Source organism: Pteropus vampyrus, unplaced genomic scaffold, assembly GCF_000151845.1.
Source record: "Pteropus vampyrus isolate Shadow unplaced genomic scaffold, Pvam_2.0 Scaffold36, whole genome shotgun sequence".
Taxonomy (NCBI): domain Eukaryota; kingdom Metazoa; phylum Chordata; class Mammalia; order Chiroptera; family Pteropodidae; genus Pteropus; species Pteropus vampyrus.
The window spans coordinates 735,111-752,642 of NW_011888817.1; the positions used below are offsets into that span (position 1 = coordinate 735,111).

Below are 17,532 nucleotides of genomic sequence, written 5' to 3' on the forward strand. Positions count from 1 at the left end.
TATCATCCCCATGTTGGAGACCCCACTGGAAATACCTGTTCTCACAAAGGTGACCCCTCTTCCAGATGAATTTGTTGGGGGAAGAGGCTGAAGCTAGGTTCTCAAAGTGGGCATGGCAACGCCAGGGGTGCCACTGAACTCTGAGCACTACTGCATGCGGACCATATGGGTGGGGGCAGCCATGGGCCTCCGGGGGCTAGGGCAGGGTGCCCCGCCTGCCAAGCCTTAAATCAATTAGCTCTGAGACCACTGAAGCAAATGAGAATTAATTTTCCAGCTTGAGTTGGTTATGCAAATGCCCTGTATTTTCATGAGCTCCAGGGATAATAGTGATCAGCCCGAAGCTGCTAAGAAGTGATGAGTTTATTGTAATTGGATAATGGCAGCTTGAGGAGCCATTAGAGAATCCTGAGCCAGGGCCCCCACTCTCTGAGAAGCAAACAATTTCCCAGAGATGGCTCCTCTCTGGCAGATGTGGCTTCTGCTACCTTGAGCTCTGTCATCAAAAGAGCTAGGCTGGGCAGTGGCTTTCAGCCAAGGAGCTCAATGTGGGAGGGAGAGAACAGTCCCTCAGCAGAGAGAGAGGCGAGCATCCAGAGGGTGACATCAATCAGAAAGAGTATGTGGGATAAGCTGTCAAAACCCGTGATTTGGCAAAGAGTGGACAAATGACACAGAGAATGACACCGTGGAGAAGAGATGAAGATGCAGTGAGAAGAAGCACAGACAAATGGAGACATACACTAACAGACATACACTAACAGAGAAAAATGGAGACATGCACACACGCGTCAGTGGCAGACACAAAAGACCCATACCAATTCATTCTCTCATTTATTCATTCAAACACTAAGTGCCCAATAGATGTCAAGCTCTGTTCTAGGGACTGGAGAGGCAACACTGAAAGCAACACACCCTTGTTTTCATGGAGCTTACGTTCTATCACAGAGAGACAGGCAAGAAGTAAAAATATGAGCAAGATCAGTTTGGAGAGGGCTGGGAGCATGAAAGAGATAAAATAGGATGATGTGAAAATGAATTCTAGCACTGGGTGCTGTCTAACCAGGTGTGTAGAGAAAGCGTATCTGAGAACTAGACCTGATGGATGGTGAAGAACTGAAAGCAGAATAATGTTTAGATAACAGAAAGGTGGCTAGTGTGGCTGAACTGTGGGGAGCAGAGTGGACAAAGATAAGGTGACAGGTAGACAGCGGGGCAGTCCCTACGGGACTTCATAAGCCATGGTGCAAGGTACGGGGGGAAGCTATTGCTTAAGCAAGAGAATGACAAGAATGGTTATGCTGCCTGCTCTATACAGAATGAACCACAGTGAAATAAAAGTAGAGGAAAGAGGCCAGTAAGAGATTATTGCAAGGGTCCAGGCAAGAGATGAATTTGGGTGGTAGCAGTGGAGACAGAAAAGAGGACAAGTTTAGGATGTATTTTAACTGCAGAACTGGCAATCTTTTGTTGAAGGAGTGGATGTGTGGGGTAAGGAAAAGAGAGGAAGCAAGAATCATTCCTCATCTTTCGTTTGGACACCACTAGGGTGGGTGATAATGTCACCTATTGAGTTGCAAAAGACATTCAAATAGACAAACTGAGAAGCAGACACAAAGAGATGTCCACATAGAGACAGTCAGATAAAGAGACAGACAGAGAGACAGAGACAGAGACAGAGACAGAAACAGAGGGAGAGGGAGAGGGAGAGAGGGAGAGAGAGAGAGAAAGAGAGAGAGAGAGAGAGAGAGAGAGAGAGAGAGAGAGATTGAGAGAGAGAGAAAGAAAGAAGCCGAGATGGAGAGAGAGAGAGAGAAGCTGGGATGGAGAGAGAGAGAGAAGCAGAGTGAGGATGGAGAAAATGAGACTTGGTGCAGAAAAAGTGGGAGAGTCAGGAAGGAGGGTTCAGCATCATGTTAGGGCCAGCTAAGATAACACATAACAGGGTAAAGAACTATGGTGTTGTCCTTCCTCTGTTTACTGAGCCTATCTCTTCTGTACCAGGCTCTATGTTAAGCCCCAGAGATGCAAGAGACTTAGGCGTGGCCTGCCTTAAACTGATGTACAAGCTAGAGAGGAGGCAGAGATATGACCAAAAAATTGCAGTGTGAGAACTGCCTGGGCCCCTATGACAAACAGCAACCATGAGGATGGCTACTGTTCAGAGACAATGACTCTCTGCCAGGCAGCAGGCTTCATAAGCATTACATTCAATCCATACAACTTGGTGTGTACTCTTGTCCTTATTTCATGATGAGGAAACCAAATAATTGAGTCCACCTGGGAGACTGGGGTAGGTTTTCCAAAGAAGTAAAATTGGAAGAATGAGTAGGAAGTTATTAGTGGGAGAGAATCAGTAAACCAGGGAAACCAAGTTCACAGCCAAGATGAGCCAGAGTGGCTCATATACTGAGTGTGAAAGCTAAAGAAACCGCTGTTCAACTAGGACCTGCATGTGTGCCAAGGATTTCCCATCTCTGTGCCAGCTCAGTTCGTTCTCATAACCACCCTGAGAAGGGAACATTATTTGCCCCATTTTACAAATGAAGAAACAGACCCAGAGGCGGGACTCGCTCAAGATCACACAACTGGAAGGTGACAGAGCTGGGATTCAAACCTAAGTCTTTCTGCCTCCAAAGTCCATGCTTGCTGTTGCAACCTGTGAAAGTCTAGCAAACAGAGGAGCCAGGTACAGTCAACTTGAAGTCTTTCATGCAGAGTTTGAGTGAAATCTTGACAATACTTGAGTGAGTAATGGGGGACCAGTGTGAGCCCCCAGGAGTAGTGCTGGACCCCTCGAATGCCCAAGTGAGAGTCTTCCTTTCTCCTCCAGACAGAAATCATCCGGAAACGCCTCCACAAGGACATTCCCCACCATTCTGTCATCATGCTCAACTTCTGTCCTGACCTCCAGTCGGTCCAGCCGAACCTAAGAAAGGCCCATGGGGAGTTTATCTTCCTCATCGACAGGAGTGGCAGCATGAGTGGGACCAACATCCACCGTGTCAAGGTACCTGTTAGAGGATCCCCTCCCCTGGGGTCTAGGGCTCCAGGGTAAATCAGCTGTGCTCCCTCAAACCAGCTTTATCAGCACCTTTGTTTCCAAAAAGCCTTTGTCCACACTGGAACCACTTTCCTAAATGACTATCCATGACTAAGAGGAACAACAACTTTGTTTAAAACCAGTTTAAACAAAGACACTCGAAATCAACTCACTCCCAAAATAAAACCCTGAAGTAGTATGAGCAGAGGTAGAACTGTTGTCCATTTACAGGAAGTGAAGTCATCAACATCTTTCCTTGGCATTCTACAACCTTTGTTGAGTGCCCACTCAGACTAAAACGCCTCATGAGGTACTGAGTAGAGAAGGGTACAGAGAAGAGAAGATGGAAACTAACATTTGCTGAGGGCCTACTACATGTCAGATATTGTGCTAGCTACTTCATGTACAGCTTGCTGTTTAATCCAGACAATCATCTTATGAGGTTGGTCCCATTGTCACCTGTTTCCAAAGGGGAAAACTCAACCTGAGAATTTTAATAACCTACCCAAGGTCACACGGTGAGCGTGGTGTAAACTAAACCCATGTCTGTCTGACCGTCCCTACCACCTGACATCAAAGAGTCACTGGACATGGCCCCTACGCCATCATGGAATGTATAGAATCTGGTAGAAAAGATTTGGTTTATCTTCCACCCCGCCCCAAATGCCTAATATGTACAAAGCCCTAGGCTTGGCCATCTAGAAAGACATTAGGTTTTTAACACGGTTCCTGACAATCAAGTTGCTAACAGCCGAGCAAGGGGCACAGCCCTGCTAACAGTCACGCCTGGGAGCATGGTCTCACCTGTGGAGAGTTCTGAAGGAGTGCAGAAGGCCAAGTACTAAAAGTCTCCCCTATACAGCCAAAAGCATTTCATCTCCCTCAGGAGACTGTTCACCTCGATTTTGGCATTATCCTACTCTCCCTTGTATTTTCAGCTATACAGATGTCTGTCTCCTCTTCTGGAGTTATAAACTTATTAAGAGAAAGGACCAGACCTTTCTCATCTATCTCTCCCCATGGAGCCTAGCTCTGTTTATACATAAAAAGCCCTTAGTTGTGGTTTATTGAACAGGGTAAAGGATCATAGTTCAAGAGAACAAGGGATAAGGGAATAAGAAGAGATAAGGCTCTGTTGTCACCTGAAATTTCATCCCCCTCAGCCCCCTAGTTTGTCCTTGGAGCAAACTCTTGTTTCCAGGATAACTGGATCAGCAATGAGGGGAGAGGTTAGGTGGGATCTGTGTTGCCAGCTAACTCCTCTGTCTTGCTATGATTGTGTTTTGTCTTGAAGCATAACAGAGTAATCATATATGGGACCCAAGTTCCTATTTGAGTCCTCTTTACAATGGGATATAAAGAGGACTGGTTGGTACCTTCTCCCCTCCCTGGCCCTCCATCAAAAACAAATATTGGAATGGGGAGCTGTCCACGGGGCTGGAGTGCTGAAGTACACTCCAGACCTGTGTGTCCATGTGTATTCCATTCCACTGCCATACCAATTTATAAAGCATCTCTTCAGTTACTCTAAATATCCTGGGATCATTAAAAATCCCTTAGAGAGCATTTAATCCATTTTCCCTGCCATTTTCCTGGTAAGAAAACTGAGTACCCAAGAGCCTGTGTTTTTCCCAGCATCACAGTCCTAGTGAAGGAACCTAATAAGCCTTCCACCTGTTGGTTCATTGCTCATCCTCCTTACATTGATGATATGGAATTATACACACTCTTGCACTAAGACAAACTCTCTTTTCTTATTACGTCATTTCTGCTGCATGACTTAATGAAAAGAGCAATGCCTGGATTCCAGGATCCATTCTGCCACTGACCTGCTTTGTTTCTTTGGATACATTGATTTTCAACTCTGGGATTTGTTTATAGTTTCCATAAAATGAAATGGAAGGATTAAATCGGGGAGGGCAAATGTGTGTCACATGAGCCTCTGTTCCCCTCTCCCAAGCCCAAGTAGTCATCGATAATTGACTATGACATTTTTTATATGTATATATATTGAGCCTGGACTCAGTCTTTATATCCTTCTCATCAGTGTTCCAGGCAGTTACTACCAGTTAAATGGAGTTGGTTTATGAGTAGAAATCTGTTCTGTGATCTAAAGACCTTTATAACCTTGACATCCCAGAATTCTCTGACATTAACTTCCTCCAGGTCTCCTCTCAGTCCCTGTCCCCTTGGAGTCTCTCTTGTGCTCTTTTCCAGTTCAGCTCACTGACCTCAAGGTCATCCTTTCACAATCCATTTTGCTACACATGCCCTTTTAGAAAAAGGCACAGGAATTCCTTGGGCCACACATCCCCTTCCCCACTGACAATGAGGTCATTGGGGGGTTACTTGGGTCATTAATTGTGGTCCATTAGGTAAACATTTTAGGGAGAACTAGGCTTAGGGAGGTAGGAGAGAATCGAAATCCAAACAGCCATGCTGAAGGGGAAAGTTCAGCCAATTTAATTTCCTGCAGCTGGTCTCATTCTTCAGCTGCCACTTGCTGCCAAAAACATGGCTTTGAAAATTTTAATAGGTGTGAGCAGAGACAATCTGTATAAATCAGCAGAGTCTCCTGCTTGCAGGAATATATGAATTAGTGGATAATGAAAAATATGCAGATATTGACATCTTTCATAGAGAAACAAAATATATTGACAGTCAACAAAGAGATACTGGGAGAGTGTTAAGGCTAATGTTTAATGTTAATGTTCACAGAGGGGGTGGGGGAGGGGCTGCAGGTCTGTGCAGCCTGGAAGGCCGTATGGTTTGGAAATTTCCAGGATCCACTTGCAGCTGTTTACTTCTAGATTCTGGGGTATAACAGTTTGTTTCCCTGGGGTGCCAACAATATACAATATGAGAATGAGGGAGAGCCCCCATTCCTAAGTTCTGTGCCAAGGCAGAGCCAACACGAATAAAGATCTTGGCGTTATGCTTTGAAAATCTCAGTCCTATTCTTAGGTTTTGTGATCTAGCGCAATTCCTTAACCCTTTGAGCCTCAGTTTCCTTATCTGTAAAATAGAGGTATTAATATTCATTTTTATTTCATTGGTTGGGTAACAATAACCATTTGCTGAATGTTTAATATGTGCCAGGCTGAGGCTCAGAGGAGTGACATAACTAATCTAAGATCAAGTTAGTAATGGCAAAGGTGAAATTTAAACCCAGATATTTTTAACATCAAAGTGGATCTTCTTAACCACTGTTGCATCGGTTAAATGAGATAATTAATGTAAAGTGCTTGGCACCACATAGTAATACCTTGATGTTAGTCATTACACTGTATCCTCCTCCTTATCATCAACGTCGTCATTTTCCCTCTTGTCATCTCTTCCACTTTCCCTCTTTGTCATTATTTTTTCCATAGACCTTTATCAAGGTCTCCTGATGTTGCATAATTAAATAGATTAAGACTCTTTAATGTTCACAGACTTTAGAGTCCTAGCTCCATTATTTACTATCTGAGTGCTCACCAGCAATTCACTGTACCTCTCTGTGCCTCAATTTTCTCTTGTATAAAATGGGGGAAATATTGTGCCTGCTTCAAGGGTTATTGTGAAGATTATATAAAGTAATGTATGTAAAGTACATCCTGGGCATTCAACAAATATGAGCTAAAGAGACTGTCCCTTAGGGTGAGTCTGCTGCAGAACAGCCCTGGGTCCTCCTTTGGACATCAATTTTGTTTTGGCAGAAGGGCGTGGGTGCTGCCTGCTCTCTACCTCCCAGGGTCAGCAGGAGGTGAAATGGATCTGGCAAGCCATAATAGAATGGCTTTGAGAAGTCAGACTTACTACACGGATGAGAAATTTTATGATGATGGCTTTGGTCCAGCCTGAGGTCAGCATCAGCATATTTCTTGATCTGGGGGAGAAGGCGATATTGGGTGCAGACAGAGGGGTGAAAGGCCCGTTTGGAGGCAACTTCTGTGCAGGGATAATAATACTGGTGTGTGGTGGCAGAAGTAATAACTCCTTCCCAATTCTGAAAATCTTTTTCTTGCCTGCTAGGATGCCATGTTAGTGGCTCTTAAGAGCCTCATGCCATCCTGCCTCTTCAATGTCATTGGGTTTGGATCCACATTCAAGGCCCTCTTCCCTTCCAGTCAGACCTACAATGAGGTAAGGAAGGGCAAGGCTGGGACCAGGAGGGAAGGGGTGGTGAGGATTAGATAAAAGGAAGGAAAAAGAAAGAGGAGGCAACCCTGAGACTTGCCTTCGAATCTTTCGGTCTATGTAGGTCCTAGGTGATGCCCAGGAGGAGAGGGCTAAAGAGAAGTTAACTTTGTTTAAGCAGCTTTCTGATATCACAGCCTTCGGACATCCTCTTTGTTAAAATAAAGACTATGTTGGGCAAAATATGGGTGTGCACAGAGAAGGGAACACAGGGAGGAGTAGAAAGAGGAAGTTTATTCTATGCCTACCACTCCATGAAGCCTCTGTCTCATGAGGACAATAGATTTATGCGAGATTGAGCTCAAGAAGTGAATGGTAAGGGGCAGCAGAGTGAATAAGTGGGTAGGTGGGCTAAGAATGGCACTCTCAAGACTCGAGCTACAATTTGAAACAAGAAGACTGTGACCCCAGCAGCATGTTCAAACTTGGAGCATCTTATCAGATCTAGCAATTGAAAGGAAGGAAGGAAGGAGGGAGGGAGGGAGGGAGGGAGGAGAAAGGAAGGAGAGAGGACTTAGGGACCACTTTTCAATTAAAAATAGCTTTATGGGTTTTCTTAAATAATATATGTTGATTTATCTCACAACTTTAAAACCTAGATCATCAAAAAGAAAATTTAAAATATCTCTCATGATCACATATGTCTGAAAAAAAGAAGAAAAAACACTGTTAAGAGCTTAGTATAAATCCCTCCAGACTTTGTTTTATGCATTTATACATATTTTCAATAAAGATAGAATTAGGCCTTCCATACTGTTCTGTTTTCTAACACAACAGCATATCATGAGCTTATTTCCATGCCAATAAGTACGAATCTGCAACATAATTTTAATAGCTGCCTCGTATTTCGATTGTGACTTACTTAACTAAACCCCTACAGTAGGACAATTAAGTTGTTTGCCTTTTCTTCTATTTAGTCATCTTTGCAGCAAAGATTCACATACATCCTTAATGATTCCCTTGGGATAAATTCCTAGCCTTGCTGGGTCAAAGGTACATATACATTTTAAGATTTTTTAATACATGCTGTTACTCCAAGCATGAATGTTGGAAGAGCATTCTCCTGAGCCAGGAGCAGAAGGACATCTGATGTCCAGTGAGAATGTGTCCTTGCTGCAGTGACATCCATCCAATGCCAGTAATCCTTGGCCAGTGGGTCTCACAGTGTTGGTCCAGAAGGCAGGGAATCTGAAGCCCAGGTTGGGGAAGTGATTTCCTTACAATGTGGTAGGGATTTAGAGCCATCGTCAAGCCAGGACTTAAGTCTTAAGCTTTCTGGTCTAGTATTCTTTCCGCCATACCACTCGCCTTTTTCATCAGAAAAAGAAAGCTCATTTGTGCTGAGCAGTTAGAGGCTGGATGTGCCACCTTTTCCAGGGTTGTTTATATTTTTAAAGAGGAATCCAAAAGGGACAGCAACAAGTTAATATACCACAAATGGTAGCATTTTCAGGCATTGGTAGGAGTGTTATTGAGCAGAAGCATACCAAATGAGTGACCACCTATTCTTCCTGTGCGTGGAACAAAAATGAAATTAGAAACAGGACTCAACTCTAGTGAGGCTGAACTATATTATCCAGGGGAACAAAAGGACTCGTTCCCCAGGGGGCTTTGTCTCCCCACTACAAGGTCACCTTGGGAACTATCCTCCCTGCTTGTGTCCCTTTCCTGCAGGAGAGCTTGGCCATAGCCTGTGATAGCATTCAGAGAATGCGGGCTGACATGGGTGGCACCAACATCCTCTCCCCACTCAAGTGGATCATCCGGCAGCCAGTACACCGCGGCCACCCACGGCTTCTCTTCCTGATCACAGATGGGGCAGTCAACAACACCGGGAAGGTGCTGGAGCTGGTGCGAAACCACGCCTTCTCTACCAGGTTGGCACAGGCTGAAGGTCTAGGGCTTGGTTATCTTGGGCTGCCCTAGGCTGGGGTTGCCAGAACCAGGACAGCATGGAAAATGCCGAAAGGAGAAGAGAGAACCCTATAGAACTTTGCTTCCGGGATGATGTGGCTAACTTCAAAGTTTGCCTTTTCCCCCTCAAAAGTACAGGAGGGATGAGATGTCCACACCTGTATATATAGCTCCCAAAGAGCAGCCTAGGCAGAAAACTTTCCTGCTGCTTTGATTCTGCACTGGGTTGGGAGTTCTGGGCTGTACGTGTGAATTTAAATGCCTATTGTTGGATCTCTTCCTTCTTCCAGGCCCTCTGCCTGAAGTTAGGGTCAGCTGTGAGATAGCTCTGCTGAATAATGCTCCATGCCTTTCTCCTCAAGGGACAAAGATGGCAGAGAGGATGGGAAGTAGCAGCCTTTCTCCTCCCCTCCCCCCAGGTGCTATAGCTTTGGAATTGGACCCAACGTCTGCCACAGGCTGGTGAAAGGACTGGCGACGGTGTCCAAGGGCAGTGCTGAGTTCCTGGTGGAGGGGGAGCGGCTGCAACCCAAGGTAGGCAGAAGGGCCCCAGTCTCTTCTGGTGCTGGAAACTCGGAGGCCCAAACTGATCAAACACAACTCAGTGGTAGAGCTAGGATTTTACCCCAAATCTGAGCTCTCCACTAAGCCACACTGCACCCCAGTGAGAATCAGAGAGGTGGAAGCCACAGAGCAGGCAGCACCTGGAGCTGGTACAGAACACTAGATCCCCTGGTCTCCAGCCACTGGATCACAGGCTCCATCCACTGGCTAGGCAGGCTTGGGACTCCTGAGAGGTCACTGCTTTTATGGTTACGGAGTTGTGTTTGGAGTTATTTCTGGCCACGTTCCTGATAGTGACAAATGGCGACTCAAAAAGATATAAAGGACTCAGAAATCAGGGAGATTATAGTCTTCTCTCCATTTCTTGCACAACTGGCACAAATAATCCAACCCCTAGAAAATCCCTGTGTCAGTCCAGGAACTGGAGACAGCTGAAGTTAAGAGTGCAAGTTCATGGGAGGATAACATCTGTGAAAGAGAAAAGAGAAGGAAACAGGAAGTAAGCTCTGTGATGCAGATGCAGCACCTGTGAAAGGAAGCAGCACAGGGCAGGCAGGGAGAGCCTCGGCCAGCAATACAGGTCTGGCAAGGTCTCAGCCAACCCAATGGGGAGCCGTGGAGCGAAGACTGCCGATCAGGTGGTCTGTGTTGGGCTAAAACTCCAGATGCTAGAATCCCTGCCATGCTCAGTTGTTGCTTGGGGGCTTCCAGGTAGAGCTACATTCTTGGCTCCAAAGCTGGGGCATTGCCTCTGGAGACTGTCACCTAACTGCATTCCTTGCAGCCAAGGGGCACAGTCTCTCTTGAAGAGAAATTTCGGAGTACACCTCTATGGCTGCCCAATCCCCAAATCATTTTTCTCCAGCCTTGCAGTACATTTGAGGAAATCAGCCTATGTGATACTTAACTACAGCTGTCATTTATTGAACGCCTATCAAGTGGCGAATACTTCAAATCCAGTATCTTGGATAATCCTCCCAAATACATTGAGAATGGAGAATTTTTATCTCACCTCAACAGATGGGGAAATTGAGGCCCAGGATAGCAAACTGATTTGCTGAAGGTCCCTGAATAGTCCATGTTTTGACTCAAACTTTCTGTGTGTCCCGGACTAGTCACTACCCTACATTGAGTCTTGGATTTTTCTCATTTATAAAATGCTAAGCTTAGAGAAAATGACAGCAAAAATCTGCTCCAACTCTGATATTCTAGGAGTCTAAAAAGTGGCATGTTCACTGCTTGTTCAGGGCAAACCACCCCAAGGCCTATTGTCACTTCTTTTCTGCTTACGCCCCCTTATACTCAGACCCACACGGTCTTCGTGCTTCTCGTCTGTACATACCCCTGCTTGCACATCTCCCCAACCTGTGTTCTGATCCTGCCCAACAGATGGTCAAATCCCTGAAGAAGGCCATGGCCCCGGTCCTGAGTGATGTGACTGTGGAGTGGGTCTTCCCTGAGACCACCGAAGTCCTGATCTCACCTGTCAGCACCAGCACCCTCTTCCCTGGAGAACGGCTGGTGGGGTATGGCATTGTGTGTGATGCCTCCTTATACAGCTCCACTTACACATCTGTAAGTATCTTAGAAATTCCAGAGGTCAAAGGGGGTCCAGAAATCTGCCCATGAAGCCAGCCTAGCTGGAAAGACTGTTCATGGCAGCTGGGAACTAATTAAACCTGGGTTTACAGTTATAGGGTACAGTTGCCAGGCCGTGGGCATTTGGTCATGGTGACAGTGCTTGGGTAAATGTCACCATCTCAATATGGGGTTCTCAAGATGCCTTGCAGCAGAAGAACTTGGGAAACATATTTAAAATGCAGATCATTGGCTCCAACCTAGGTCTACTGAATAAAAATCTCTGAGGGTAAGGCCCAGGAAACTTCATTTCACATAATCTCTCCAAAGTGATTTTGATGAACAATTAATTCAATTCCGAACAATTAATTCAATTCCAAACAATTACACTAGGTGTCTTTCCCTGAACACTCTAGTCAGGTCATAACTCCTTAAACGAGTTTGTGTTTTACTTACTCAGATAATTCTCTTCTATGCGGTGGCAGAAGTGGGATAAAGGAAGGAACTTCTCAAAGTGAGCTGGAATTTATGCTAAAATGTATGCGATTCCCAGAGGAGCTATTTCCTCACCCATCTTGTCTCTTTAGTGAGTCTCTCCACTCCGCACTGAAGGACGCATCATCTTGTTTTGTTGTTTTGTTTTTAAGCGGGAGTCGCAAACTCAGTACCTAGAGGAATTGGACAGATATAAAATGAATGACATAAACTTGTAAAAATTAAAAGGGGCAAATGCCACGAGGGGTAGCAGTTAAACAGAATTCATAGAGAGACAATAAGGAGTGGTGAAGACTGTGGCAAACTGGATAGCATGCGCCCTGTAGAAACTGGGCAGCCCCTACTCAGCTCTAACAAACTACCACCATGTGAGAATGTGGGAGCTGTGTTAACTATGTTTCCAATCTCCAAGAGAAGTTAGAATTTTATGTGACATTTCCAGATTTTAGAATGTTATGGAATCTCTTAAGATCCATGGTCAGTAATAAGGGATGTGTTATGGAGAGTAGAGTGTGCAGCCACAGGGAGAACAATGCTGAACATAATGCTAGTCAAGTCTTCGCACAGTCTAGGCCCTTCTTGGAGGTCTGGAGACAGACCTCAGAGGTCATCGACAGACCCTACCACTAGAAGGGACCGTCAACCCCTTCTGCTGTCCTTCCCCATGAGACCAGCAAAGTTTTCTCCTGCTACTAGGAGGGCTGTTGGATAAAGTGTACCCTCATGCATTGTTGATGTAAACATTACTTGCCCCCCTGGAAAGCAATCTAGAAATAATTAATGAAATTAGAAATAGATAACTTTTAAACCCAGAAATCCCTTCAAAGAGATTTAAAAAGTTATGTACTTCCAATAATTTCTAACACATAGAAATAAAAGTGATGTAATGGGGTTACGTACAAGGATTTACCGTAGCGTTTTTTATGATGGCAAAAGTCTAACACCACAGAGTGAAAGCTTAACAGTAAGAAGTGGTAAGATATTGCGCAGTCAGATGTTTAAAAGAATAGTTGACATGCACGAATTCGAAAATGTTTTAAGTGTAAGATTCGAGATACCGATAAATATAAGTAATATGGTCCATTTTTTGTAAAACAAAAATGAGCCCCTTATGGTTTATATGTATGTTTATACTACGGAAAATGGAATGGAAGGAACAGATGGTTCATTCCGTTCATTTAAGTTCCTATTTGGAGATAAAAGTGGCATTTAGAATTACATTTTTTTAAATTTTAATAAAGAGGATAATTAAAAATTTAAACAATAAAAGTAATATGAAGTCATTTCCTTTCACCATCTCTTAAACAGAAGTCTGCCCAAACTTCCCAAGCAAGCAAAGACTTTCCTATTATACCAGTTCTTCGAAGGTGGAATCTCCATCACCTCCCCTCACATTGCTTACTGCTCTATGGAAGCCCTTCCTGACATCTAGCCTCACGCCCAGCCCTCTTTTCTCCCCTTTTATCCAGGACAAGAGGCGACGGTACAGCATGCTTCACTCTCAGGAGTCCGGCAGCTCTGTCTTCTCCCATTCTCAGGATGAGGGGCCCAGCCCAGACAGTGGAGATTGTGCCAAGGGCTTGGGGACACCCTTCAACCTGAAGCAGGCCAAAGATGCCCAGCCATCCAGTGGAGACTCCACCACCAGTCCTAGTAAGTCTGCTGCTCTGTGAGCTTCACTCACTTCCCCAGAGGCCGTGATTACTACATTTTACTGAACACTTACTATGTGCTAAGCTTTATACGATCTCGTCGAATAGTTAATAGCTGCAGAGTGGGCACTATTATACCTCTTTTACAGATAAGGAAACCGAGACGGAAAATTTAAGTAACCTGACTAAGCTCATGGAACTTGAAAGAGGTCGAGTACAGCTTTGTCTCCCAAGCTGCTTTACTGTGTTAGTTTCCATTCAGAAGGTGTTTGCTGATCACCTACCGAGGTTAAGCACTAAGCACAGTGTGGGAAGCAAAGATGACTGAAACATGGCACCTGTGCTTCTGAAGCTCTCCATCCAGTGAGAGAGATACAATTGGCCCTAACTCTGATAGAAAGCAGTGACAAGGGCCACAGGAGATTCTAGGCAGCAGAAACTGCCCGAGCAAAGGTATGGAGGTGTGACAGCTGGAAAACACATACGCATTGGTTACTCATCTTCTATGTTTGGAGCACAGAGAGCCTTGAAAACAGAGCATAAGAGAGAGTAGCTGGAGAGATAGATTAGGGACAGGTTGGGCAGAGCTTTGAGTGCCAGGTGAGGTGAGGCACCTAAACATATTTCAGTAGGTGAACAGTGGAAAAGTCAACAAGTTCCCAAACAGAAAAGAGGTAGGTAAACCCTTGTCTCTTTCCCTTCTGTCCTCCTCCCTGCCCGCCCCCCACCCCCACCCCGCAACCCTCACCCTGATGGCTTCCCTGATACCACCCCTGTCCAGGTCTGGATGTCTCCCAGCGACAGCGGGCATACAGCACCAACCAGATCACCAACCATAAGCCCTCCCCAAGGGCTGCCACGGCCAGTGACCCCACAACGGCTGCCAGGAGATACCCAATGCGAAAAGCCAAGCTGCAGGACCTCACCAACCAGACCAGCCTGGATGCCCCGCGGTGGCAAATTGATTTGCAGGTACCTAAGCAGGGCAGGTTGGATCGGAGGGGGAAAGCTGTGTCTCCTGCTTCAGCCACAAGGATGGAGCTGTAACTTACATTGAGAAGTGAGTCACTTCTGTCTTCTTTTTCTGGATCTTCATCTGCCTGAACCCCAGTGACATCTTCCTAATAATGATACCCATTGGTCAGTGACATCACCTATTCTCTACATACAGCATTTTCCAGTTGGTGAGGAGCATCCCCATCTATTCTCTCATTTGATTTTATGGCATCCCTGGAAAAGAAGAGAGTGTGGGAGCTGGCCACCCCAAACCTGTACAGATGTGGAAATTGAGAGCCTGAGGGCCAGGGTCACACAGCTAGTCAGGGGATTGCAACCCAGGACCCTCTGCCTGTAAAGCCCTTGCTTTTCCCTCCATCACACTGTACCTTCTGCAAATCCCAAGGATTGTACATTCACCCAATGCAAAAATCATCTGAGTTAGAGCCACAGCAGGATCCATCACCCACCATCCAGCTAGACCAGAGTTTCTCAACCTCAGTACTACTGATATGATCATTTTTGTTGTGGGGCCATCCTGTGTAGTGTAGAATGTTTGGCAGCATCTCTGGCCTCTATCGAATTAATGCCAGTAACGCCTTCATCCCCAGTGACAATTAAAAATGTCTGCAGATGAAGCCAAATGTCCCCTGGGGAGGGCAGGGAAATGACCAGGTTGAGAAACGCTGCCCTAAACTAAATTGGTGTTTGGCATTATCTGCACACCTTATTGCATTTTCTTAAGAACAGGTTTTACCTACACTTCGTCATGGTGAGTCTGTGGTTCAATAAAAGCAGCTTATCACACCTCCTCTCCCATCTGCCACCACATCCCTCCCTGCCCCCACGACACATACGTCACCATGCTCCCCAGGGGCAGAGATACTGCCAACTTGTCCATGAAGCCCTTCTCCATCCTTAGCCAGGGACCAACTCGATGCATTTGGAAAACACTGACCTTGGAGTCAAGCAGACTCTGCCCCTCAAATATGTTACTTAACCTCTCTAAGCCCCAATTTCTTCATCTTCATCTATGCATTAGAGAGAATAGCTTTTGTGGATGACACCACCAACAATACAGCCACCAGCAATAAATATCTATTTGTTAGGAGCTAACTGTAAGTGGAGGACACTTGCAGGCATCAGCTGATAAGAGATCAAGTGCCTCGTGCAGCACCTGGCATACAGTAGGTGTCCTTTAAATGCAGCTCTACTTGGTGAGCATACCGGGCAGCCTGGCTTTCCTTCGGTCCTGCTTGCTTCTGGCCCACCTTTGCTTATGCCTCCTTCATCCCCTGCTTGGCTTCTTCCCCAGTCTCATTCCCCCCAACACATTTGTGTGAATGTACACACATGTGTGTGCACTCACATGCACACACTCCCTGCAGCCTCTGGCTGGATGAAAGGCTGAATCTTAGACTAATCTGTTGCCATGGAAACTGCAGCAGCTGCTGTTTCTCAGTGTATTGGTGATGATGGGGCAAAGATGGGGGGAATCCCACACTCTGATGAGGGAAGAGTATTAGGGATCCCCTAGAATCCAACAGCCCGGCTGGGTTACACTGAAGCCAGCCTAAGGGTGACAGTCTCTTTCTTCTCCCACACCCTTGTACCATCCCAGGACCTCAGGCCCAGAGGAAACAGGAAGAAGAACCCCAGCCCCTGTCCCAAGGAGTCCCCATCTAATGGGGAAGTATAGTCCCCTTCCCCACAAATACTTGATAGAGATGAAAAAGACCCTCCCTCCCCGTTAACTGGTGGCCTAAAAGACTGAGTCATTTTTCTCTGTTACACCAAGAATAAGTGCCTTTGCTCCCCCATCTCCTGCCCTATCAGGTGATGTCTGTGTTGCCAGAGGTGTAAAATTCATTTTTAATTAATTTAATACTCTTTAATTGCAAAAATAATACATACTCAAAATTTGTGATAAAAACCCTTGAACAGCTCGCCTGGGTATAAAGTAAAAAATATCCTTTCCCAGTGCCCAGACCCACCTGGTTCTGAGTGTTTTCTTCCAAATACTACACACACACAAACACACACAGACACAACACACATATATGTTTTAAATAACCACATCTACAGACTTCTCTCCAATTTCCTTTTCTAATGTCTTCTTAACTCACTTTTTTTACAGTGAAATTACTTTTTTTTTTATACAGTGAAATTACTCTTTTTTGACAAATGCATATGAGCATGAGAGCTTTGCTGGAATAAAGGTGGGGATCTGAAATGTATATAGTCATGTGACTATTTCCACAATCAAAACACAGAACCTTTGCAACTTACTTTTTAAAAGTGAGTTTTATCTTGGACATCTTCCCATATTGGTATGAAAAAATCTGCCTCTTTCATTGATTGCAGTGTTATGTGGTATTCCGGGTACCATGACTTGTTTGTCAACACTTGTTGAAGGATATTCACAAAATCTTTTTTATATAAACAATGCTGCAACAAATACACAGTATGTGTACATAGATAGCTGCATCCTGGTGTTTTTCCGCAGAATTCGGAATCGCTGGGTCAAAGGAGTTTGTGCCTTTTTTAATGGTGACCGATATAGCACGTTGCTACATTGTTCTCCCGCAAGTAAGCATCAGCGCACGCCCACCTACAGTCCATGGAAGACCCCGTCTTCCCACTGACCTGCTGGGTGTTGCCAAATATTTAAATATTTGCCAATCTGGAAGATGGGGGGGGGGGGCGGAATCGTCATTTATTTTAATTTAGAGCAGTGCTTGTGAGGCTGAGCATTTTTTCATGGGTTCTTGGATACTTTTTCTGTAACCTGCCTGTAAATGCTCTTAACCCATTATTTTACTGAGTTTATCTCTTACCCACCAGTGATTTATAAAAGCATTTTCTTGAAAATTATCTTTGTCATGCATGTTGCAAATATATTTCCCAGTTTATCCCTTGCCTTTTGATGTTTTTTTTTTTGGACCAAGAATAGACAGATTAAATCCACAAAACAGAACAGAAAGTCCAGAAATAAAGCCAAATTCACATGAGAGCTTTGAAAATTGAAAAACCCTAGAGACTCAACAAATGAACCATGTTCAATAAGTTGTGCGGAGATTTGTACTATTCAGAAAATCACAGAAAAGGCTG

At 45.0% G+C, this 17,532-nt stretch overlaps 1 protein-coding gene across 1 annotated transcript in view; it reads left to right on the forward strand.

The window, feature by feature from the left end:
* Nucleotides 1-17,532, forward strand: part of VWA5B1 (von Willebrand factor A domain containing 5B1) — a 43,415-nt gene that overhangs the window by 13,098 nt on the left and 12,785 nt on the right. The window contains exons 6-12 of the mRNA XM_011358017.1: nt 2,834-3,010; nt 7,058-7,168; nt 8,897-9,099; nt 9,556-9,670; nt 11,090-11,275; nt 13,243-13,426; nt 14,207-14,397. Coding sequence (XP_011356319.1) covers nt 2,834-3,010; nt 7,058-7,168; nt 8,897-9,099; nt 9,556-9,670; nt 11,090-11,275; nt 13,243-13,426; nt 14,207-14,397 — 1,167 coding nt within the window. The remainder of the gene's footprint in view (nt 1-2,833; nt 3,011-7,057; nt 7,169-8,896; nt 9,100-9,555; nt 9,671-11,089; nt 11,276-13,242; nt 13,427-14,206; nt 14,398-17,532) is intronic.